The sequence below is a fragment of the Pseudoliparis swirei genome, chromosome 15, assembly GCF_029220125.1.
Source record: "Pseudoliparis swirei isolate HS2019 ecotype Mariana Trench chromosome 15, NWPU_hadal_v1, whole genome shotgun sequence".
Taxonomy (NCBI): domain Eukaryota; kingdom Metazoa; phylum Chordata; class Actinopteri; order Perciformes; family Liparidae; genus Pseudoliparis; species Pseudoliparis swirei.
Window position 1 is genome coordinate 10,955,603 of NC_079402.1, and position 26,111 is coordinate 10,981,713.

General features: G+C 40.9%; 1 protein-coding gene across 3 annotated transcripts; it reads right to left on the reverse strand.

Annotated features, from left to right (window-relative positions):
• Window positions 1-837: 837 nt before the first annotated feature.
• pnpla7a (patatin-like phospholipase domain containing 7a) lies at window positions 838-26,000 on the reverse strand. 3 transcript variants are annotated; one of them, XM_056432518.1, is made up of 36 exons: window positions 25,916-26,000; window positions 25,231-25,288; window positions 25,051-25,125; window positions 24,223-24,239; window positions 23,968-24,050; window positions 23,408-23,508; window positions 22,775-22,915; window positions 22,524-22,683; window positions 21,850-21,930; window positions 21,203-21,331; window positions 20,959-21,039; window positions 20,041-20,170; window positions 19,869-19,940; window positions 19,646-19,722; window positions 19,350-19,505; window positions 19,185-19,262; window positions 18,328-18,533; window positions 17,553-17,684; window positions 17,254-17,377; window positions 15,087-15,200; window positions 14,725-14,791; window positions 14,488-14,637; window positions 13,871-13,934; window positions 13,550-13,718; window positions 11,734-11,916; window positions 10,325-10,443; window positions 9,942-10,098; window positions 9,199-9,315; window positions 8,993-9,062; window positions 8,331-8,447; window positions 8,027-8,175; window positions 7,723-7,875; window positions 7,490-7,609; window positions 6,613-6,697; window positions 3,883-3,998; window positions 838-3,130 (listed from the first exon to the last, which is right to left on the reverse strand). In XM_056432518.1, exons 3-36 carry the CDS (start codon window positions 25,104-25,106, stop codon window positions 3,020-3,022), a joined length of 3,885 nt encoding a protein of 1,294 aa, XP_056288493.1. In that variant the 5' UTR covers window positions 25,107-25,125; window positions 25,231-25,288; window positions 25,916-26,000; the 3' UTR covers window positions 838-3,019. The 3 variants fall into 3 exon arrangements, with proteins under 3 accessions (XP_056288493.1, XP_056288492.1, XP_056288495.1); XM_056432517.1 differs by having other exon boundaries at window positions 24,223-24,310; window positions 25,916-25,994; XM_056432520.1 differs by lacking the exons at window positions 23,408-23,508; window positions 23,968-24,050; window positions 24,223-24,239; ... (1 more) ...; window positions 25,231-25,288; window positions 25,916-26,000 and having other exon boundaries at window positions 22,780-22,824.
• Window positions 26,001-26,111: the final 111 nt, after the last annotated feature.

A 26,111-nucleotide genomic window follows, 5' to 3' on the forward strand; every position in this document is an offset into this window, starting at 1 on the left:
TGTGCTCCTGCATCAAACCGGCCTGCAGGTGTGAAGCTCTTCGTCATGATAATCTCTGTTTGCTTTAATCCAGTCGGTATCTCTGATTCTAAAAGTCAGTTACTGGTTGCATCCTCCACGGTCTACGAGATTTAATGAGTAACATTTACTTTTGCATGACGTTTTATATCATGACTTTATGACATGCTATATCATGAATTGTTATGACTTTATGGAACATTCGTCTTTTTTATAACATTACTTTTTGTTTTACACTGACTTTTTTTACTACCTCCGACATACTTTTCCTTTTTTTTAATGACATACTTACCTCTGACGTATGACTTTTACTCAAATCCTACACGACAACTTTTTAATGAGTTTTTAGTTTTTGACATAACTCGGATGAAGATAGGATTTATTACAGGCTTTTGTTAAATTAGGCCGTATTAGTTTGAGCTAGACAGACGTAACCACACAAGAAATGTAATCCCAGATTCTTACTAAGAAGAGACATCACAAACCACCGGTCCTCTTTAGGAACATTATTTTTGACAATCTAGTTCTGAAATAAAAAGAGCTTTATGAAAGTTTAAAGCTGGTAAAGATTCAGGATGCAGGTTGTTGTAAAAGCCGAAGCCTGACCTCATCGGAGAACAGCACCATGCAGACGTTTGTATTCAGAATACATACGATATTGATCCGTGTCAGTTAGCTCTGCTTATCGCTCAGGGCTCTGAGAGGCATTATCGTTTGTGTTTTGTTTTCTTGTGCGACTATTGTCCATCATTCAAAGAGTCGTTTCTCTTTTACAGCAAAGTACAAAGCCAGGAAGTATAAAAATGAAAAGGGACAGAATACAACAACAAACAGTTTATTTAGTAACAATCGATTATCAAAAACAATATTTATCAAATAACACAAGTATAGACAAGTGACTGATGTGATACAGTACAGGCTTAGTGGTAAACATTCATTATTGGAAACTAATGCTAAATGAGGGCACACGTGTTTTCTGCCCTGTATGTGTCATCTAAGGCTTTAAAACTTTAACTTTATGGCATACACACACACACACACACACATTACATCAGCACTTCATTTCATAAAAGTAGTGAAACATTCGTTCTGCCAGACAACATCAATTCATTGTGCTTGGTTTTTGGAAACCACCCAAAAGTACGACCCAACACCATGACCTCATCGGTTAAGTACTAACGCCTGCTTTGCTCCCACATCTCGAGACTCCATTGAACCAGCGCCATTCGGCATCCCCATATTGGGTTCCACTGGGCGTCTCTGCGGTTACACGTGTAAGGCTGCAGGCTTGTAGCACCGGTATTAGCGGAGATCACAGCTCACATGGTGAGGCTCACACGGTGCTCGATCAAGGGGGAAGATAATTACATCAAAAGTTTTGCATTGATTTTCTTATGATTAGAGCCTAACCCAGAAACTGGCCGGCTGATATCAACTTGTTGCAGCTATATTTGTATTTGACATGCGTTGGCCGCTAAGTAACAACAAATTGCAGAACAATCCTTATTACATAGTTAATCGACCAGACAACAGACATTTGTTTTTCAAAATAATGTGTTGCGCAATATTTATTTTGATCATTATTCTTTCAGAAAAAATATAAAGTAATCCTCGTCGAAATTATTTGTTGTGCAGTCTCGCTAGTGCTCGGGTAAAAAAGTGATTAGGGCTGAAACAGTTAAACAGAAAACTACTAACTGATTATCAATTAATTGTTGAAGCAAAATGCCAGTTTGAGATAAGTGAGGATTTGTTTCCTGGAATTACTTTGAGTAAACTAAATATCTTTGGGTATTTTACCGTTGGTTAGACAAAAAAGATTAAAAAATGTCACCATGGGCTCTAAGAAATTACATAATACAGAACAAAAGATGAATCACTTAATACAATACCACACTAATCAATAATGAAAGTAAACGTTAGTTGCAGCCCGAGGTGCGATTGAGGTTAAGAAGTTAACTCTAAAATCAGTAAAGTGACAAGAGGCATGTTAAATAAGGTTATATAACAAAGAAATGTTTAAGAGTATTTTTGCATTGCGTTGCATTTTTTGGAATAAATGTGCAGCTGGTGGGGCGTGTGCATAAAATCATCTAGGGCTCAGCTCGTAGACATTATTGGCTTAAATATGAAAATATGCATTTACTAACTTTTTTTAAAATATATTATGTATGCATCTGATAATCTTCACGGCAGTTTCAAAAGATTCAACTCTCTATAATTTAGTGATGGCGTTGAACTGGACTACATCATATTGAGAGCGATGCACCTCAATATAATGTAGTCCAGCGCAACACCTTTGAGACCACAGTAACAAACGCATTATTTAATTCACACATTTCCAACAATGTCAGCAAAAAGGGAAGATTATGATCTGCTGTATTGGCCGGAATGAGACGGTACCTGTGGAGTGGCCACTGGCATGTTTAGATACCACGACAGGAAAGTAATAGTCAGGGAGAGTTTTGGTGTTATTGTTCCAAGTTTTAGAGATTGTGAGGCGCTGTGTTCTTAGCTGAATTTCAAAAGGGTTTAAATTAGCACAAATAAATACAAATAAATGTTGTTCTTCTCTTTTCTTGTCCCTTTGATCATATGTAGATGTTCTGAATGTGTCATTGTAATCTTTATTAGTTGTGTGTGGCAGAACTCTGGATGTGTCAAAATGATCCCCACGTTCAGAGGACAGAAAAGTGAGAAATTATTTTGTAATTTAAATGAACCGCCTCTGTCGAAGTGTTATCAACCAAAAGTCAGAGCTTTCAGCTGCATCACATACATATTTCATGGAAATAGTATAGCCAACCTTCCATCTTCAACTGGACCGTTGTGATTGGTGTAAAGTTGCAGAGAGCGCTCTTGACTGTCGACGTGAGAGATGATTAGACTTGCAGCTGCTCTTCGAGAATATGGATGCATAGGATGTACAGCGGAGGGGACGCTGCGATACGAGCTGGGGGGGGCGGGGGGGTCACAAGACTGTTCTTCTCTTAATGGACTGTTAAGGGAGGACTTCCTGGTTTGATGGACTGTCGGAGATGGTGGGAGTTTGGGGGTGGCTGCTGGAGAGTGAGGTAATGTGGCCTGCACGTCTCCCTTCAAGCTCTTCATCCTGAGAATCAGAAGTAAAGTTATGCATCAGTGAAGAAAAGCTCAAAATTCATTTGGATAATAGTTTACATCTAATCTAATTTGATTGTCGATTGAATGATGAGAAATCCATAAGAGTCCACTGAATGGGCCACTTCTGAAATAGCACAGCTACCATGATACACGAGCGATGTCCAATGCACCGGCTTAATAGTGGGAATGGAAATTAGCTCCCTTTGTTTTGTGTATTTTTATAAAGCATCATTGGCCCTTGCTTGAATTTTTTTTACAGAATTTGTTACCTATTCTGGAAACAATTACCCTAACCAAATCTGACTGTTCATATTGAGTAATTGTAGAAGTCAAATATATTTTCCTTATCTTGCCTCTTCTTTAGTGTTATGGGCTGGACACCTCCAGTTAATTCTAAATGATCATCTCTTTACTCCACCACTGACATTTGTCTCTATCGTTTCATAATCTTCAGCCTAAATCGGGTCCCGTTCTCTTCTGTATCGTCTATCTAACCATCTGAATATAAACACAGCTGGACTGAGCAGTTAAACTCAGAGATCCCAATAGACCTGCATCTCGTCTGGACTGGAATGTGCTTTAAAAAAAAGATTGAATCACGTTAATTCAAATAATAAGTTGCTTTAGTTTAATTAGGTGGCTGTGCAGTGTCTTCAAATTAACTTCAGGATATGTTGCAAGTTCTTATTGAAACCAACGCCCGTCCTGTCCACCCTAAGCGGTGCATGCAGTGGTTCACACCGTGTCAGCAGTCTCCTCCCCTTCAGTGTGCTCTCCATAGCGATTGTATAGCTCCATGTCCGACTGAGCGCTCTCCATCGCCTCCTCTTCATAGTCAGTTTGGTTGTCTGACTCCTCTGATGAAGGGAAGGAGTGCAAAACAGGAAGCAAAGGAGCACATCGTGAGTAAATAAGTTGGAATACGTGGTGTAGAGAGTGTGCAGGTGAATAGTTCAGAAAAGCAAAAATGTGAAATATTGTGAGAAGTCAAACAGGACAGTGTGACAAGTGAAGGAATGCTGATAGGTTATCCAGAAGAGGAGAGATGGCAAGAGCTGAGAACCACATGTGGCTGTATTACTTAAAGATGGTTGCCAAGTAAGACTTTAATGTAAAAGTTGCTTCTATTTTATTGCAAAGCTTGATTTGAAATTGGCAGAGTTCCTACTTTACATCAGCATCTTACAACACGCTATGTAAAAGGAATCCTGAGGTTCACTGCATTTCCTTTTTAAGACCCGTAACATCCATTTGAAGCCACTTTGAGTTCCCTGTAATAAAAACGTACACTATTGTATGTCAAAATTTAATAAAAACTCCATAAAAGATCCCCAAAAAGTAATTGTATATTTAAAAAAATTATGTAAAGGTATAGTATGTTAAAAAGTATTGTACTTTAACAAAGTAATAGAAAGACCTAGTACAGTATGTTAAATGAGGTCGTCATGTGGTTTGTCTAAGAAAGTCGTAGCAAAGGATATTATAATAAGTTATCAATTAAAATGAGGTCCAGTAAGACACAATGTCCTCAAGCAAAGCTACAGAACATCACAAAATGTCCAACTTGTGCAATGATTTAGGATCTCAGAAAATGTATGTCGGAAAAAGTCTGTATAGTTTGTTGAGAATAATTCATATGTTGTGGAACAGTTTAACGTTAACCCCCCACTGTAAAATAAAGTGTAAATGACGATCGTCATCCTCTAATATTCGGTCAAATATGCGATCAGGTCCTCGGAATTTATGCCGATTAGTTTAATATTGTGAAAGCCAAGACTTTGTTAAAATAAGACAAAATCCCACTGTGGGGGGCATGATCAGAGTACGGTAGACCGGTTCTCTGCAAGCTTGTCATCATGCCTTTACAAGCTAAAAAAGACTTTGTTCAATAAGAATAAATCAAAAGCCCCAAAAATGAGATTTTGACATAAATCCACATTTATCTTAGCGCGACTGAATTCGACAAAACCATTTATATGCAAATGGTTGTTAACGGGTCTTTCTAGATTCAGAGCCACCCGTGGGAGTGGAAACTTGCTCATGTGCACCCAGCTCCACCGTGAGTGAGATACGTTAATCAAAAGCAGGCGCCCGCACATGTGTCTTCAGAAATGTGACAAAAGGAATGCATATTTCTGTGGTTTAGCGTACACACAGTTTGAGGTGTGAATGCACACAGATTTGTTCCCATAGTGGTTTTGTGACCAGCACGTGGGACCAGCCTGAGTCAAACACATAATTGATAAAAATGTATTCATTAACTCATTTAGGTGCTTTTTAGTACGACAGGAAGAGGAAACGCATCGAAAAACAAACGACAGCGGCAGAATGCCCGTTATTAACGTTTCTCCTCCACGTCTGTAAATAGTAAATGGACCTGAACTTGTAAAGCGCTTTTATAGTTTAGGGAGGCTGTAGCTCAGTGGGGTAAGAGGGCCATCCTGCAACCGCATGGTTGTGGGTTCGATCCCCGCTCTCCCCATTAGTTGCAAGTCGAAGTGTCCTTGAGCAAGGCACTGAACCCCCAGCTGCTTCCCGGGCGCCTCGCTGCAGCCCACTGCTCCTTAATAACTAAGGATGGGTTAAATGCAGAGAACTAATTTCCCCTTGGGGATTAATAAAAGTGTATATTTATTTTTATTATTTTTAGTCTTCCAACCTTTCAGACACTTCAACACTACGTGACATCATTAACCCATTCATACACACTAATGGGACAGCGTCGGAAATACACGAGGGAAAAGGGGAAACACTGCCCCCAAGAAATATAATGTCCCTGAAGTCACTAGGGGGGAGGGGGGGGAGGGGCAAACAATGCCCCCATAATTTCCTCTAATAATGTTATAATGTTTTGTGTTTGTTCTTTGTTTTGTGTTTCCTATCTGTCTTGCCTGTACTAGGTAGGTACACACAAATAATCTAATATTATTTTGAATTATAAAAAAACAAAGAAATAAGTTATAATTGTTAATCGTGGTTTAAAAAAATGTAATTATAAATAACCATAAAGAAATAAGAATAACATTGAATATGATTGTCTTATTATCTGTAGACTTCTGCATAATAGTCTTATTATTGCCATTTCTATGACAACTGCTCATATACTGTAAGCCTAAATAAGTATATTTATTACTTTTGAACAAAGGTTAAAAAACAAGTTTAAAAAAGTGCCCCCAATTTCTTTGGCTCCTGGATTTCAGTCAGTGGGGGTAAACATATTTAAATGTCCTACCCTGTGATGGGAGGAGCTTAGTTCTACATGCGCATCAGCAGTAACTAACATTCACAGCAGTTTTGGGGTTAAGTGTCTTCCCCAAGGACACATCGACATGGCCTAGCGGAGCCGGGGGTCGAACCACCGACCCTCTGATTAAAGGACCCTGCTCACCACTGAGCCACAGTCGCCCTATGCCCACGCGTTCTATAAACATATGATCGTGGCTCAACGTGAAAGTGTGCGAGTAGTTTTACCATCCACCAGAGCAGGTTTGACGGGCTCGATGCGCGACACAATTTCTGCCAGGTCCGTAAAGGAAGCGTTGGGACATGACAATACCTGAAAAGACACGGAAACACATTCATATTTTAATGAAAGTCATACTCAAATAGACTTAGCCAACAAACAGTCATGCAATGGGTCTCGATAATCTTGGAAAAGATAACAAACTAATTGTGCTTTAACTATTTTAGCTGCCAGGCTTAATAACTTAATAATAAGCAGCATGCAGAAGGGACGCTGATTTGGTTTTAGTCTCTCTCTCCATCCTTGTTAAGTTGGTTCTTTTGTCTTTATTTGTCATTGCTGTGGAACACATCCGTTTCCTCTGTGCTTTAAGAGCAGTGGGATGCATCGTTTTAATGTTATTACTTGAACAGCAGTGGAGACCAAGGGCTAACATGAGCCTGCTGACGACAGAAGAAGAAATTACGATATAATGTAGAATTGAGAATACAATGAGAAAATATAGTACACCCATGGTGCTGATAAACATGTATGGACTGCAAATGAGATTACAGATATCGACCAATGTCAAGAGAGAATGTTGCTTTGTTTTAGCCCAGATGGGTACCAATGCAGAACAGTTACTGAGGTAATGTGTTCGTGACCTCATCAGTTTGATTGCATTGTAGTTGTACGCTTAATAGATTTGTTTAAACCACAAGTGCAAGACATTAGAGTTGAAAATGTCTCCCGTCAGCTGCTTCAAATTAGACAAGAATCAGAATTGCGATGACAATCTGTGTTGATCGTTATATTCGGCTGTTGCTCTGCATTAAAGTGGCCTAATGGCTCTCTTGTCATATATGCTACAGCATTCCTTTACGTTTCCCCTCCCTCCAGACTTACATTATTCTTTCTCTGGGTGTTGTGGAACTCCTCCTGGTGTCGGTCTTTCAACATCTTGTCCACCACTCCACTGCGAGTCCACACGTCAAACACAGTCTTTCCGTGCTGGTATCCCACCTCCTACATTACACACACGCTCACATGTCACTATTACTTTTTCTACTGCAAAATCATTAACGGGTTCACCAGAAAACTTTATGTAAACTTGTTCGGTATTTGTTACTCAAACTTACGGCAATCTCATCAAACTTGCCGAACTCCAGGGTTCGGTATCTGTCGATTGGAGGTCGGATGTACTCGCAGTAGTCGCTGCTCTTCACAGACTCCAGCTGCCTAACGCAACACACGTAGGCCAGCCGAGTCTGAATCTCTGCCATGTTTAACACCTAAGACCACAAGTTGAGAGATGAACATACAGTACCACGAGAAAACACCAACACACATATCCTCATTGTTATTCAAAGGACATATTTAGTTTCAATACTCATCTTGCACAGTCGGTTGTCTGCGTCTTCATTTTCAAAATCAACCAATTACCTTTACTTTCTCCGCTAAGGGGTTGAGCCGTTTCCATAGCAGCCACCAGCCTGAGAGGGAGTCGCCGTAATTAGTGAGGTTGGTTTCATCCCGGCTGCCCACATCAATAGCGATCACCACTTTGGCCCCCATGGAGCGCGCCACATCGGCTAGGGGAAGAGGAGGAAACAGAAACTACGGTGAGCCAGGCGAGAGAGAAACAATCGATCCTACATGAGTGTTAAACTACGACATGGTCAAGGCCCCGAGAGAAAGACGGCCCAGTGAGGAATGAAGTCAACCGAAAGGACTGAGCGTAACACACCGGGCAAGTTGTTGATGTAGCCTCCATCCATCAGCAGGTGTCCATCTTTTGGGTCGCAGAGAGGAGGCAGATACCCGGACAGAGACATGCTGGCACGAATATACCGCCACAGAGAACCTCAGACAGCAAACACGGGAAGCCCATTTAGAACCATGTGTTTCATTGAGAGCAACAAACCTGAACTAACAATAATTAAAAGGGTCAGTTCACTAATCAGGGACAGAAATCTCAGCGGCAGATCAAACAGAAATGATCTAAAACCATGGTCAGATGATACTTTAACCCTCCTGTTACCTTTAGGGTCAATTTGACCCCATTCAATGTTTAATGTCGGTGTTCTTTCGGGTCAATTTGACCCCAGGCTGTTTTTCACTGTGTCAAACATATAAGAAATATCAACTTTTTTATATATTTAAAGGGCTATTTAGGCAGTCAACAAACAAACATAAAGTACATCACACTTAAACTTGGAAAACAATATTAATTCAAATTGACCCCAAGGGTAAAATATGTCAGAAAATATAAAGGTAACAGGAGGGTTACACATTGAATGGGGTCAAATTGACCCTAAGGCAACAGGAGGGTTAAGCAAAAAGGAAGTGTTTTCTGACCTAAAGGGTCAAATTACAAAAATAAATAAAAAAACAGAACACTGTACGTACCATCAGTGTGTACCCTCATGGCAGAGGCAGTGATGTCAGTTGTAATATTGAAATACGGGATCCGGAGGTCCTGCATACACAGAATGTTCCGTCCACATAGATGAACATAATAACTTCACATGATGCATTTTCTTCTCCTACACCATCTTAAATCAGCTGAAAGTAATTCGTTGTTATCCCTGTGCCCTCTTCTATAGCGAACTCACCTCAATCTGTTTGCTCTTGAAGACGTTGCTGATGCTGGTGTTGAACGCAGCGCCGGAGAACATGGAGGTGACCGGGTAGGTCAGATCCAGAACCTTCTTAAACACAGATGTCATTTCCTGCAGATCAGACAGAGACAATAAAAAAAGGTCATATGGCTCCTATTTTCCCCACAACAATACGTTTCCTTCATTACAAAAAGCAGGATAATCTGATCAAAACAAAATCTTCTAAATTTGTTTTCATTGTTTTAGTCTGTAGTGTATGTGAAGGTTCTTCTTAGGACACATACTTCGTAAAAAGAGTAAATTCAGAGCCAACTATCCTGTTCTTACTTTGCGAAGGACACATGTTTTATTGCAACAGTAGTTATTTTTGTTCGATATGAAGGGTGCAGCCACACAGCCAGCTGCTTCTAGACATGACTCAGAACCAAGGACAGAGCCCGGGGAGGAGGGGCTGGAAACACTGTGGGAAGACGAATCGTGCCAAATCTTCCGCCTGCAGACCTCGAGACTGAGCAGATGTCTCATGTCAAGCGTCATGGATAAGGGTTAAACGGGGATGAACTTCATATCACAACTAAAAAAGTGCTGTCCATGAGCTACATGTACCAAACATTTACGCTGATAGTATCTCTACCTAGGTATGGAAACGGGGCTTGTATTGGTCTTTTGATGATAAGAGGGATCTAATTTGAACCGCCTCAACCCAAATGTTTAGTGTCATTGCTGCATTGAGTCACCATCGCCCATTCTTTGGCCCTCATTCTCATGCGGCTGTGGCTACGGTCCTCAGCATATAGTGCCCCCATCAGGGAACCGATAGAGGTGCCACCAATCAGGTCCACTGGGATGCCGGCCTCGCAGAGAGCTCGCATTATCCCCACCTGGGAGCAGCCCCTGAACAGGAGGGTTGAGAAAATAACAAAGACAGAGAAATTTGATGAAAAAGACACATATAACCAGCGAGCAGAGAGAAAGCTTTATAATTACACTCTGAGACTGTGAATTATAAAATCCATTAAGCCCAGAGGAGTCATATTTAAAATGCGATATTTGATATTTAAAAGTTTGTGTCCTAGATTAGAACAACTATTTAGTAAGACAGTCAGCCGGGTGGCCTTACCTGGCCCCTCCCCCTCCCAGAATGAGAGCAATGGTGTTGCCTGTAAGGACTCGAGCCAGGCGTGAGAAGTCTGAGTGGCGGTCTGCCGGCTTCTCAAACACACGTTGATACAGCTCCAACTGAAAAACAGATAAATTACTGTAACAAAAGTAGAGAGGATGGAGGGAAATGTTGAGAGGCTTGAATGTGTCAGAGAAAATATGTTAAATAAGAAAGGAAATATTGGGGAAGCGCTACAACACGATGGACGTGTGGCGCTGAGCTCCTCAGTCGGTTATTCAATATACCTCCTATTAATATAAAGCAGCACATATATTATCCCAAGTTGAATATGAGAGGAGATTGCAAAGGAAGTGCAAGTCTGACAAGAAAATGAATAAAAAACAGGAAAGCCCGGTTGTTAACGAAGTCGGTAATCAGGAAGACGCAGAATCGGCTGCAGGTGAAGAGGCAACCATAGTTCACCAAGACGTGCTGCTGGAGGGCCTCGCACACCGTCAGAGGAACTGAGAGGATTCAAACCAGATGTGGAGCGGGACCTTGGTGAATTTAGAACAGATGTCAAGAAAACTATAAAAGAAGGACTTTAATGAGTTTAAAGTTGATGCAAAGTCAACGTTCAAGCAAACCCCGTACAGCAGACCTGGAATCAGCTTGCCTGGAGATGAAAGACACGCTGCTAACTGGAGTGAAATCAAACTCGAGCGTGCACAACAAACTTGTTGATCTGGAGAGCCGTTCCAGGAGAAACAATCTTCGTATTTACGGAGTCCCAGAAAATAAGGAAGGGCGATTTGTCATTGAATTTGTAACAGAGTTGTTTAAAAACAAATCTTACGCTCCCGGACGGCTTTGAATTCCAAATTCAGCGAGTTCTCAGAGCCCCAATCCCAAAGTCGGCTACGACCTCAACTCCGAGATCAATTATAGTTAGCTTTCTACAGTTTAATGTTAAAGAACTGATGCTTAAGAAAGTGTGGCAGCAGAAGATTGAATTGAATGTCAAACGATTGTTCTTCGACAAAAAGGTAACGCGGCCGACATAACGGAAAGATGCAAAGCATACGCGGAATTGAAGGCGAAAGGGATCCGGTACCATCCGGTACCAGACGCCCTGTCCCAAGACGAGTGTACTGGGACGCCGGACTGAGGATCTATGAAAGCGCCGACGAAGCTGCACGGGACCTGAATAAACGTGGGTGATGAAGGCGTCGGTGACAGAGAGGGCGAACACCGTAGAGGAGAAGCTGAGCGAGCCGTTGCCATGGAATCGTACCGACGCCACAGACTGCGCAGCCCAGCGTGCCGGAGAGAAACTCCTTGTTAATTAACTCGGATTAAATAGGAAGGAAAACAAAATGGGTTTTGATCAGCCGATGAGAAATGGAAGAAAAACAATGAGACGCTACCAGTTTGGGAAGGCTCCTCTTGGAGAAGACCCTGCGGGGACAAGAGAGGTGGAGGTGTCTGGAGATCCAGCTCCGCATGTTGAGCCAGTCCACAGTTCCTTTGGGGGGGGGCCCGTCTTCTCTGTGCAGAAGCACCAGCTGCTTCTGGGCACGCACTGCACTTCCTTCCAACATACGCTCCAGCTGAAGGGAAGACGGAGAGCACAGATGTTTTACAACATTTCTTGTTTCAGAGAGGCACCTGTGTGGCTCCTGAACAGAATGTTTAATGCTAGCCCAGAAATAAAGTGAAACCTCGTGACTTCTAGAGACTGAACTGGCACAATACCAGCATGTGTACAGGTATGCAGTTGTACTTTCATATTTAGGTTTGAGAAACATTTCAGATTTTGTTTTGAGAAGGGACAAAGCTCTTATATTTTTATTTACAATTTTGTGAAGAGCTACTCTTTCATTTTGGGTAGCAGGAAGTGCAGAACAGAATGGAGATCATTTGAAGTTTAATCAAAGTCTTCACATTTTTTCTAAGTGCAATTTTCTAAAGCTATATAGTCAGAGGAAGGTCAGATCTCTTCCTCCTTCAACAGGCCCACTGCTACAGGTTTAGTGTATGTGCAAGGTGACAGGAAGCCGTGTGTGTGTGTGTGTGTGTGTGTGTGTGAGCCCTGAAAGATTATTTTTTTCAAAACAGCACCATGACTCATTCTGAGCAAATATTGATTTATCTTTCCATTTCTCTCACCATCTCCTGTTAAACGGGGACACATTCCTTACTATTCTCTGCGCCCATTTTTATCGCGGAAGGCAATTACCTCCCCTTAATTATCTGGATGGCCGCGCCCCACCTCGCTTTCCCAACACCCATCCACACAAAGGTTTTTTTAAGTAGCTAAAGCCGTCAGATGAATAGAGTAATGTAGACGTATAACGTAGCATAACAAGGAGGAAAAAAAGGGACATATCCAGTATGTGATGCACGGACACAATGAACCTATGAATGAACGAGCTGTTGGACACATGAAGGTTCGGACACGTGTTTACACATATGCAGCCAAAAGACACGGCCCTCATTGAACATCTAACAAGTTGCTTCCAACCCCTTTGGACAAAAAAAACCTGTAGCTGTAATAACCGTTTTCAGAGATAATATATTTTTTAAATGATAGTTAAAAAGCATACAATCAGTTTACCAACAAATCAAAACTTTTCAATGAGTGGAGATAATGATCCGAGTCGTGTTATGTTTAAATAGAAAAAGCACTCCTACGGTGAACTGTTATATACTATAGAGCCTATACTATATGAATAATTACGAATTATGCCAAAGCAGCTAGTAATGAAAATGTATTGAGCATAGTGATTTGTCTTGATAGGATGGGATATTAGATTGTATTTCTTCATATTATGCAAATTAATGTGTAATTGCTACTATCAAAATCAAAGTAATTACGTAAACTTTTAACCACTTCTTTCTTAACCAGGGTTCATACACGTGTTGACCAATGGATTTCCGTGACTTTTCCATGTCTAGTCCAGAACGGATACAACAATATCTTACTTGACAGTTAGGAACTGTATTTCTAAGCAATGTTAAAGAAAATTAAATAATGTATAACTTGAGTTTTGGACTGTTGATTAGACACAAAAAGCAATCTAAAGACGTCTCCTCGGACTTCGGAACCTTGTGATGGGCATTTTTCACAACAAGCTAATGATCAAACGAATGTGAAGCAACTATAAAACCATCAAACAAAAACTACATTCCTAAAGCTACTGTTGCCACCGATTCTTCCGTCACCCAGCCCGAACACCTCACCTCCCCAACGACAGGGTCCTGCTCTCCTAGTCCCACAATAATGATGCAGTCAGCCTGACGAATGCACCGCTGTGTCCACGGGGTCAGTGTGTAGTCCGTCTGGTAAAGAACGATGCGATGGAGATCCTCTTGTTGGCCCAGCCAGCTGGACAGACGATACTCGTGGACACTAAAGAGGATAAGAGTCCATTAATGACAGCCACTGCTGCCTCGTTGGCAGCACGCTAGATCCTTTTTTGCCAATAAAGCATACTCAAACTGAATTTAAGGACAAAGTCAGAAAGAAAATGAAATAGGCCAACAAGTAGGAGTGAGTTATACCTGTCTAATGCCGCAGCTCCGAGTTGCTGTTTGATAACCTCACTGGTCAGCAGAAGAGTCGGACCTTTATGTGAAAAATCACAGCGGTTATGGTCAATAAGTGTGATCAGTCTATAAGTGGCCCAACACTAAGACAGGAGGCACGAATTCATGAAGAGCTTTTAATCTAAATATTACAACAAAACAAGCAAGAGAGCTGCACTTGGAATGTAACACACCGTCAGCCCTCTCATGGTCACTCCCAGCTAACAGTAAATGCTCCCGTAATAAAAACTAATTCCTTACTTCAATATGAACTGACCCTGGTCATCTCACTTGACCCAAAGCGCACACACACAGAGAGGACAGCAGCTGTCCTATGGAGTAAACGGGTCCTCTAAAACATGGCGATACTTAGAGCAGTTACACCGTAGCAGGGAGTAAACCTTTAACACAAGAGGACCCGACGCATCTGACAACCTGTGTGCGTCTCAGACAGCAGCAGTAGAGATCATTGTGGCCAGGTGGTACAAAGACCATCCAGGACCTGAAGTGTCCTCAACGCTACGCTCTGATCTCTCTGTTGACAGTGAAACATACAAAGTAGGATTATTGAGCTCATAGATTTATTTTCTTACCTATAGCTATGAGTGCATGCTGCAGCTCCAGGGTGAAGGCAGTGAGCGGTACTTCTTCGGATACAGGCAGGACCGTCACAGTGGAAAGGTTGGAGGCCTGGTTCCCTGCATCCCACTTACTGCCAGGAGTGTGGAGGGCCAAACTGCGAGCTGGGGACAAGCACATACTGGTAAACCCCCCCCCCTGCTTCATCAGTGAGTGGAGATTAACACAAGAAGACATGGAGAAGCACAAACCTGTCAGAGGACCATTGACCTGCTGGAGGATCTTCTGTCCCAGTAAGTGGATCAACCTGGTGACCACCTGAAAAGAACATGTTATAAAGAAGCTCCATGTTAGCCATCAGACTGACTGACAACTGCAGTTTCTTCACCATGTATTTAGCAATGTTTAACATTTTTATTTATATTAAGTAAGTATTTCACATAAAAAATGTTTGTTAGGGAAACCTTTACCACATAACTGGCCAGTCGATGAAGTCATCAACTTCTCATTATCAAAGGTTGGGTTTAATCAACCAATTTTAAAGCAATCAGCTCTGAATGAATTGTGTTGTCACATTAGCTGAAATGTATTTTAACAATTGAGGTTCACTTACCTGCGGGAACTTTCTCTTGATGGAGCTGAGAGCTCCTTCTGGCAACTTGGCCAGCTCAGAGTCTCGTACAGCGTGCACTGTGGTGGCTCTGTTCTGATGGGTCAGGGTCTCCACCTGCAGAGAAACAAAAGGACACATCACATTGTTTTCTTGGTCAGAAGGCAAAAAGTTCAAATCAGTTTAAAGTTTGTATTTTAGTCCATGACTGTTCGTTCCACGAGCTCCAAAGTTAAAAAAAAGAAAAGCTATAAATAAGATCTCTCCATCTCATCCAGAGTTGACGTCAGCACTGCAGTGCTAAATACGGCTCAGAATGTTTGCCACCTTCAGAACAATCTCACTCCCTGCGCCACAGGAGCTGCAACAGCTTCCCACCTCCGGGGAACAGTAACCATAGTCTCCATCAAGGTATTATTAGAAGCAGAGAGTCGCCAAACCAGCCAATCGGAAAGTGGCTGAAGTGTAACAAAGTGACTTTGCTTCACATAGTTTATCAAAATGAAAAACACAAACAGTCCTCATTTATAAAACAATAAATAGGAGCAACACTAAATGTATGCGTAATTTTAATGAAATAAATGCACGTACAGCAAAAAATAGGCCCGCATACGCCCGTCAGTGCTCAACTTCCTCTTATAAATTCTAAATTGATCTGTAAATGTGTGCAGCTGGTTCAACCTGAAATATACGCCGACAATCGACCATAAATGGGCAATGGAAATGTTAAGACATTAGACATGAGCCTGCATCACACGTCACCGCAGTATTCATGTTTCCAGGAATGAGACAAAATGATCGAGACTCAGTACTCTCCCCTGGTTTTCATTTTTTTAAAGAGTTTGATAGGTACATATATATATATATATATATGTTTCCATATGGTATGATGATATGGAGTGATTGTGCAGGTGGTGATGATTTGCCAGGTGAGGTGACAAGAGGAGGCAGAATGTGTCACCGTGGTAACTCCAGTGAGCTTGAATAATTAAAGCATACTATACACAGACTGTAAACATGTATCCAATGCATGGACCTATAAACCATAAATTGCTAAATAAAGTTGTGTTCACTGCAGCAACTCTATTCACGAACACATTATGCAATCCAAGATCGACTTGTTGATATATGCAGTAATAAAAACTATTCTCAAGCTCAAGATCTCTTCAGAGATGGACAAGCGCAAGTCAGATGTTTGTGAGCCGGAATGTTCCCACTTTTCATGCTGTTTTGAGGAATTTTATGTATAAATTTAAATGTCGACTAAGTGTCTCAGAGAATGTAGTTATTTAAGCCTTGGCTGACCCAGCACTGAGTGATACCAGGTATTTGTCTTGTTTCTGGAAGCAATGGAACAGGTGTTTGTATGTTTTTTAATCCCGAGTGACTTTTTGGCTGCAATGGCTGGACCGGTGTCCTCGTATTGTATTGTATTTTATATATTGTTGTTGTATATGTGTTTGTTGTTTTATGAACCCATGAGTCTGGAATAAAGAAAGAAATATATATATATATTGTCGCGCCGTTCTGCAGCCCTTTGATCTTACAGCTCATCTCATCAGCTGCTATACAGCTGACCAGGAGCGCTGGTCATTCACCACTCTCCCCACGCTGAGTAGAGCAGACAGCGCTGATCTAATATTAGTTTAATATGGTTTGTATATTTTACAATTGAAATGTGCTCAACGTTATGGCTGTACAGATGCGCACCAGTCTCACTTCAAGTTTGTTTTTATAGATCACAACTTTTACGTGGGAAGTGGCGTCTGTCTGTTAGTGTAAATGTGTTTGAAGCCACCAAGAAGTTTAATTTCATAATGTATGTGGAATGAATGAATAGACCTGTATGTAAACTATAACTAACAGTATGGTATGGATAATAAAGATACATTTAAAATCAATTCCAGCTGGCTTGCAGCTAGTGTTTAGTCACTTTGTCTCCCTAAATATTCCTTAGAGTAGACCTTGAATATGTTATGTGGGGATTAACTACTGTTAATGACAAACAGTTTTCCTGATGCATATTTAAATCTGCATGTTTTTGATCGACTATGTGTCTGAAGAAAAACTTGATATGCAGTCATTCATTATTATGAAGATACTAAAGTATACTAGAGTTTAACAACTACGAGCCACCATCCGTCTTCCCCCTCCCCGTCGTGGTCCTTACCACTCCAATCAGGTCGCCGCGTCCGTACTCTCCTATGAGCTCCTTCTTTCCATCTTCCTTCATGATTACGGAGCGCAGTCGACCGCTCAGCACGATGAAGGTGCTGTCCGACTTCTCTCCTTGTCTGGAAAATATACACAACTTAAAAATCACTGCAAATATGCATGTAAAACCAAAACCTCCACTTTTTAAATTGTTTGTTGACATTTATACATTCATGCTGGAGATGTCGATACATTTTAGACGAAATCCATTGACTTTGTTTTCTGAAGACTTTTTTATGATTGTGAGTGGAGTACCTGTAGACCGCCCTGCCCGCTTCCACAGCCATCCAGTCCAGAGCAAAGTCTATCTGCCTGACAAAAGATGACATCCTCCTCACCACCGTGTGAGCAACGTTCAGCACAACCTTGGGCTCCACGCGCATTATCCTGAGGAGGACACGGGAATATGACCAGTCATTGCTTTTGTAAACATTTGACATCATGCAAGTGTGTTTTTCACACTGCAGTACAAAGCCCAACACACAGAAACTAGATTTCTGGTCTAGAATCAGATTTTTTAATGCCTTATATTACCATTCAAATATTATACTATAAAAATGTGTCATTTTTGGGGGTAAAACTAACATTTAAAATGTATTCAGGAAAACAGGGTTGAAGTCAAACTTTAGAGCAAGTTTTATAAAGTTAGTTTTAAAACATTCCACATGAGTTCACATCAGTTTTTTGTTTCACATTATTATATGTTGTAAACCATCTTAATATCACATGTTTTTATGTATTTAATTCCTAATGTATTTATTAAAGTAGCTCTTTATTCAAATTATATTAAAGTAGAAACCAAAGAACACATTTAGTTTGTAGACAGACCAAAAATACTGCAGTTTATCCAAAAGTTGATGTTTTAGAGTCGGTCTGATTATTATTAATCAGAATAAAATGTTACAATTTATTAATCTCTTATACACTCGAACTTCGCCATCTATAGTTACTGCTCTCTGCCTTTGATATGCAACACTTCACATCTTGAGAACACATTTCTGTTGAGATGGGTGTGTGCAGTTGTACTGACTCGTAGAAGTGGGTTTTGGAAATGGAAAGGAAGATGCAGTCTCGCTGAGCTCGAACAGTGAAGATGAGGGGCTCTCCGGTCAGGACCGCAAGTTGACCGACGAGCTCTCCAGGGTGCGTCACAAACAGACGCGTCTCTTCTTCGCGGTCAATCATCCGTTGGTAAACATGGAGGAGGCCAGAGATCACAAACTGGATGCTCACCTCCTAAAGCACCATGAGGAGAGCAGAGCACACGTCTGACATGCTGCAGGTGAATGCCAAGATCCAGGTGTGCCAATGGGACACACCGATTAAGGAGTTCATTAGAGTTTGGAGCATGAGTCTATTACTGTTGTGAAAAAGACTTATTTAAAAAAAATATAACTGATGAGTCAAATATTTCTTTGTGTATTGCACTAAAACAAAATGTTCTTAGATATTCAATGTTTCATGCAGTGACATCATTTGGTAAAAATCTTCCCAATTCTTACAATACACAACACACATTACAATTCATCAGAAAGCCAATCACAGCTCAATGGACCCGACTGTCTGAAGCTTGAAAAGAAAAGAGATCAAACTTAATATATACGTGTGGCTCAGATAAGGCCTCGGTCCAATAGGAGAGTTTAAAATGTGTTTTACAACATTTGTGGAACATGTTGCCAAATTAGGTTTAACAGGAGAAAGCTTCGATACGATAAAGTGTTTTGTTGATGGGACCACAAATCGAGTTTCACACTACAATGTGTTTACAGCCTCCATTGGTAAAAAGGAGGCAGGGATACGAATGGAAAACCCTTAAATTAAATGAATCGTACGTGTCAGAAAGCAGAAAGGAAGATATAAGTGTTTTTAAGTGTTTGTTCTTCTAACCTGGTCTCCCTGACGAGCCACCACAGAACCAGCTTTGACTTGATGGAGGGTCACTCTGCCCTCAAGTAGACTGGGGTCCTGCAGCACAAACAAAAAAGGTTTGACGAAAGAAATATACAGAATAAGTGGTATGTTTTTGTTTATTTTCTGTGATAAGCCAGTCACCTGCAGCTGGATGATTCCCAGCAGGTCCTTTTTAGCAGCCTGGAGGATTGTGCAACTCTTACTGAGGTGAACGGCATCAGAGTGCCCCCCACTGTCTGTGTAGTGAAACACTTCGGAGGGTGTGTGCTGCATTGTCACACTCTTCTTCAGACTGGACTACAAAGACAGACAAAAGAGAGGGATTCGTGAGGATGAACAAGACGGCAGCAGCATAAGCTGCAGTGGGTGCTGGGATATGGTTTTAAATCCACACAGCCGAACGGATTCAATGTGAAGAGGAGCCAAGAGAGTCTTACTTTGGGAGTGACTGGACTGGATGGAGCCTCATCTATAGTGACTCGAGCTCGTTCAAAAGCCATGTTCAGGTCATTACCTGCAACTCAGGACAAAGGGGGCGGATTATGATTTTAGGTGTGTGTGTGTGTGTGTGTGTGTGTCTCCTTTCAGATCAGTGACTGCAGGAAATCAGTGCAGACATGTGCCATTTGGTGACCTCTTCTGTCCCCGTCAGTGACCAACCTGCGCAGTCGGTGGCCATTGACGTGGTTCGCAGCTTCCTGTAGCTGCTTGAAGGACTGTCCTTTACACCGTCTGCTTATGGTACAGTGACATCACAGGATCAGTCTCAACACAAAGCATGTTTTGTTTTTTAAATGTGTGTTCAGTGTAGGTTTAAAGTTATTTGTTTGACCTGACTCTGTGGAGCTCTCCGGGGTCCCAGTGGGCAACTCGTCCTGGAAGTACAAACGACGAGTCGTCTTCCAGGAAGTCGCATCTCCCAACACACTGTTTATGTTGGACAAGGGCACCGCCCGACTCTCCTGTCAATTAGGCAACAAAACAAATAATAACCGTCCACATTTAAATTAGTCGGGACTACAGTAACATTTGGAATTACCATGAAATATTTAATGCATAATGGATTTGAAGCACAGGGAAATAAACACATTATACTCATACTTAATTAAAATTAGGGCTGTGAAACGATTAAAATTTTTAATCATATACATTTATACATTCTTCTTCCATCTGGAACATTAATACATCTTCATCCTAAACAGAATGTTTAAAAGAGACAGAAATGACATGCTGCTGTGGAGATGGGTGGGCCAATCTCTTTAATGTCATGTTGAGACCCTGATCTAAAAATTAACTAGTTAAACCTGAAATTGGATTAACTGAGTTAACGCGTTATTTTTCACAGCACTAATTAAAATATACATAAAACCTTCTTTTAAAACATCAGGAATTGGCAAAGTGAAAAACCTTTCACATATTTCCTCCAAAAAATTATATATATATATATTTATACATACATACATTATATATATTTATTATTAGGGTTCATCATCATAAAGTGCGAGGCAGGCCAGGTTTACTTGCCTCCCTATTTACTGGGGTTGTAATATTTTTTACTCATTTTCATTGAGATTTATGAAGGACCACATTTTGATACTATGCTTAACGTTGTGTGAAATTAACTTGCATGTGTGAAAGAGTGTGTATGTGCATTTCAGTGCTTGTTTGTGTACACATTCATATACATTGGTGTTTAGGTATTCAATGCGAGCCACACACATTCATGTGAGCTAATTAATTTCCCTCCTACCGGATTGAAGAGCTCAGTTGTTAGGCCCAGATAGTTATGCAACGCCAAGAAGGTGACTCTTTGGAGGCGCACCATGATTATCTGTAACACACACAGAATCAAACACAGCGGTAAACAGAGCAGAACATTTAATACAGCAGATTGTAATTACATTACAATGTGATGTTTTCCAGTAATAGGAACATGTCTCAAAGAAAAATAAATGCTATAAACTGTATAAATATGTAGTGAAACAATATGTTACCTGAATGACGCGAACAAGCGTCTCTGGGTATTTCTTAAACACAGACTCAAAGGCTGATGCAGGTAAACGTAAGATGGTTGAACGAGTTGCAGCCCGTGCACATACAGTCTTATATGGGGCTGGATAACCCTGGAAAAGGAAGAACACAACAGGAAGAACGAAGTAAAGACAAAAGGTGTAATCACTAGAACCTAATAAACAGATCTGAGTGCAGTGTTGATGGCCACCTAATTAGAACCGTGTCTGCAATAATTAATTGGACAAAGCACCTTTTAGGCCTCCATTCAATAAACTTGTATATGCATCATTAAAACCTGAAGCATTATTAAAATAAACTTAGTATTATACAGGTTTGGATCACTAATTTCTTTAATTAGTGATCAAACTTCTTTATTTGTCAAGTTGTTCCAGACTTCAAAAGGTCTTGATTTTTTCAGTGTTTGTATGAAACACTAACCGATTAATTAAATCCAACCTGACCGAACACACTATGGGTGTCTTTTTCCCCATTTAAAAAATACATAAATTAATGAAGTTGACTAATCAAATACAACCAACAGACCGCCCTAAAAGGTTGAACAAAACGGAGTATTACAAAGGAAATAACAAAGTATGTGCAGATGCAGGAAAACAAAAAGGGAGCTCACAGTGATGACGTCCAGAATGCTGAGCAAGCTGTGGACACTGTCTCCTGGAAGCACGTCCTTCACCACTGGTTCAGTACCATCCTAAAAAACAGTCTTTATTTAAACTGTGAAGCCACATATATATTGCACCCGTCAAACAAATCTGCAGGATTTCAGTGAGATACTCCCCACAGTTGAGTGAGATTAAACTACAGGATGGGATGCTCCTCCTTAATGGTACATATTGACAGAAGCAAGTTGCAGCACAAAAATACATTTAAATACAAACAAAAAAGGTGTGGAGAGCAATACTTTTTCTTTGCATCTAGATAAATGTTGCATGACTGCTCTCTGGTGGTCATATGTTTTCATAAGTATTGTGAGGTTGAGGGGGCCATTGTAACCGTTTTTAACGCAGTGTAAAGTGTGCCTTTGCTTCACACCTAAGACAACAATTTATATGTGTTGTTGATCAGCGACACGATGGTGCCTGTGCTCGTTTTAGTAGTGTGTGTTTTTTTTTCAAGAGTTGTATAGATAACATTTTAAGGCTTCTCTTTTATTTAAAAAAAAAAAAGATTAAACATCCGCATGTCGTATAATAAATAAGCATGTGTCCAAGAAACACTACAAAACAAAACTCAGTTTTTTTCTGGAAAGAAAACTGCTGAAAACTTAATATGATATCCACATACGTTCTCGTGGATGCAGAGCTCGAGTCGTCCGTCCTGGACCACGTAAATGCTGTCGTCATCGTCTCCCGGCCTGAAAAGACTTTCACCCTCCTGCAGTTCGATAAACACCATGTGGCGACACAGCTCGAGGAACAGGGGCTTCTGAAAATGGCCCAAGACTCTACAACAAGTTGCAGAACACAAACATTATGAAAACTAATGGGAGAATGGGAAAAGTAAAAATCGGGAGGAAAAGTTGTAAATTCATCAACCTGACATTCTTCAGCATATAGAGCACCTCAGAGGGCATGTTTGAGCTCTGCACATCAAACTCTGTAAGGTCAGCCTCCAGCAGGGAGGGCGGAGGTTCCTTCGGCTGCAGGGTGGGAGGATCTTTGCGGATCCTCAGGATTCTGATGACCGATACAACAACAAAAATACTTATCAAATTCAGGGTTCAGAGTCGTATTTAGAGATTATTTTCAAAGATTAGGCCATTTTCAGCCATGATCACGCTGGTATGCAAGCCAGTTTGCGTTAACCCTACCCCAGTAAAAAGTAACGTTTGCCAGTATTTAGCCGTTGGTTGACTTGCATAGAGTTGTACCCCCATTCATTGTTTGGACCCCAGCTTCCAATTCATCATTATCCAACTCTCTCAACAATGCCCAACACATTTAAAACCATTGCTCCGAGCGAGAGTGAATCACAATCCTGAAACCTTTGCAAGCAAAACAAGCTAGAAAGCATGTCAACTTTAGCAACTCAACCAAACACGCTAACAAATCAAACATTATTCGACAGTTTGAAACAAGTTGGGGGGCAACAATGTTATGCAATTAGGTTTCAATTGCGCACACACCAAATGTAATTAATTAATTAATTAATTAATTAATTAAGCATACTTGCGAGCTATACTGAGGACTTTGGTTCGTTTGCGTATGCGCTGCGGTTGCTTCATCACTGAGGCAGAGTTGGGAGAAGGAATCTCTGACAGCGTCTGGACCTTAGAAAGACAAACACATGCAAGATGTTCATGTTTGCAGTTTCTTTCCTGCAGACAGAAACATGCATTTATATGGATATGACACAAGAGGAGACCTAATAAACAGAGACAAAATAAATAAGAACGTTCTTGGTTAAATGTAGGTAGCCAATATTGAGGACCTGCATTCATATCTACGCTAAATGCAAAAGTAATTTTCTGTCTTACAATAAGCTACTGGAGCATTAGCATTTATATTGCCAGTGGAGAAGGTTTCATGCAGTAGTGCAACAAGATAGGAACACTCAAAGGAGAACATTTAGTTTCATGCATGGAAAATGTACACATTTGAAATGTGCAAAGCAAAATGTATGTCCCAAATACATATAAAAGCCTATTTACACAATTTATAACACTGAGATGGGTCTACCCCCCTGTAAAGGTCTGTAAGAGTGCGAGACAAATGGAAATAGAGAACACCTTTCGCATGATCTTCCTTCCATAGAAGAGCACTTTATCTCGTTTTCTGAAGCGATAATGAGGTACACCGGACTGTTTTTGACCTTGACACAGAATAAAAAAACAAAATGCAGATAGTCATGTCAAGACCACATTCGGAAGAAAACTGTAAAAAGACAAAACATGGACTTTTCTTTAGAGCCAGACAAAAAAAATATGCATTATGGCATTAGAATAAGTATGAAGGTCAGGATGAGTGACTTTTGGGTGACTCACGAGCAAGCTTGAATCTCCTGTAAAGGAAAAGCACCACAATGCCGATCAGTGAAATGGCGACTACAGCTCCAATCAGTACACCTGTGAGCTAGAAGACAGACAAGAGCATTGTAACAACAGTACAGACACATGAAAAGGTTGTAGTCATGTTCCCACCGAATAAGATGTTATGTATCTGCTGGTTTAGTGACATTATCTGTCAAAGTCCAAAGCTGTGCCCCAGTTCAATACCACATTTAAAGCAGGTTTTGAGTAGATTGTGCATTTAAAATGGAGAAGAGACTAAAAGTACGCAGTAAACAGAGTAATTGAGTCCTATAATGGAAATGAAAAAAATAAACAGCAGGAGCTGCTAACAGCTGGAAAAAGTGTGGATTGTGGTGAAACTGATAATAACCTTCCATTGTCATCGTTTGTTAGTTCAAATCAGTATAGTATTGATTTACTGTATACTAATTGGAATTAACAGGACACGATGAACTTGCATTTATGTTGCATAGTGAAAACCAACACAATGTTGTTTGGTCTTGGGACACAGCTCATGATAAATGGACACACACTGTATGCATGCAGTGTTGCCCGATTTGACTGAGCTATGAAATAATAATGTGAAGAGGAACAAATTATTATCGCAATTATGCAAATGAGGAGTGGAGGGGCCAATATATGTATAACATTAAAAATCGGGGGGAAAAAATAATCCAGATGACCACAACCCACCCACAACTGTTATGTACTGCCCGATTAAATCAAAAATATGCCAATCTGGCATCACTGTGTGCAGGGAGGGCCGTGCTCTGGCTGTCACAATGAACTGTCGTTTCATACCATGGTGGTCTGCATCCTTTCCTCCACAAACTGTTGCAGTCGTGCGCTGATTTCATTCTTGCTGTTCATCAGCAACTACAACGTAAGAAAGATTAGCACAATTTAGTATTGCTCAAAGGAGGTCCACCCTGTTATGTCAGCTGTTTATTGTACGTCGAGAAAATAAACAGTGTCGCTTACCAAACTCGCCCTCGCCAGTCTGCATAATTCTCCTTCATGATCCCCTTGGCAGGCCATGCTGTAGTCAGAATCAGATGGAGGTTTAAAGCAAAGTAGGTGTTCACATACAAGAGATGTTGATGTTTGGTGCATTATGAGCACAACAGAGAAAATACGACAAAAGCAAGTAAGTTCGTGAAACGTTCAAGAAGCATTCATAAGCAAAAAGACAAGACCGCTCATTTACATTACGCCTGCGTACGGTGACATGTGGGTATGCTCGAAACATAAAATAGCTGTGTGTGTGAGCATGATATCTTTCATGGAAAGCTCACTAATTGTTCGGGAGTGAAAAAGGGAAACTATGGAAAGAGGAAGGTGGATTTGTGAAATAGCAGTATGCTCCACCAGCTGCACATCAGTTGGCTTCGTGTCTTCATTTAAATAGGACTTCATGACATTATCAAGCAGCTACACGATGAGCTAGTACGATGATCCTGGGACGATCTACATTGCGGCTGAAGTTGATTTCAATTGATTGCAGTCTGTGGCTTCAATTGTAGCTGGAGCCTGACGTTAGCAAAACAACACTAGCTAGCAGCTGGCTGACTTAGGTTAACCTGTCTTGCCAGTGATTCTAAATAACCAAAGTCAACGTCATCTAAGCATTAGGACATTCTTAGTGGACATAAATGACAAGACTTACTTCTCGAGTGTTTCTGACATGCTGCGTTTAGCCAGTAACATCTCCTCAGACGATGAAGCAAAGTTAGCAGGTAGCTCAAAGTTTTCTGTATTCTGCGAGTCACTTGCTTAGCCCCGCCCACGTGTGTCCGTCGACCAATAGCGTTTCTGATATCTGCTGTTGCCTCAATACCATGGAATGCTCTTGTCCAATCAGG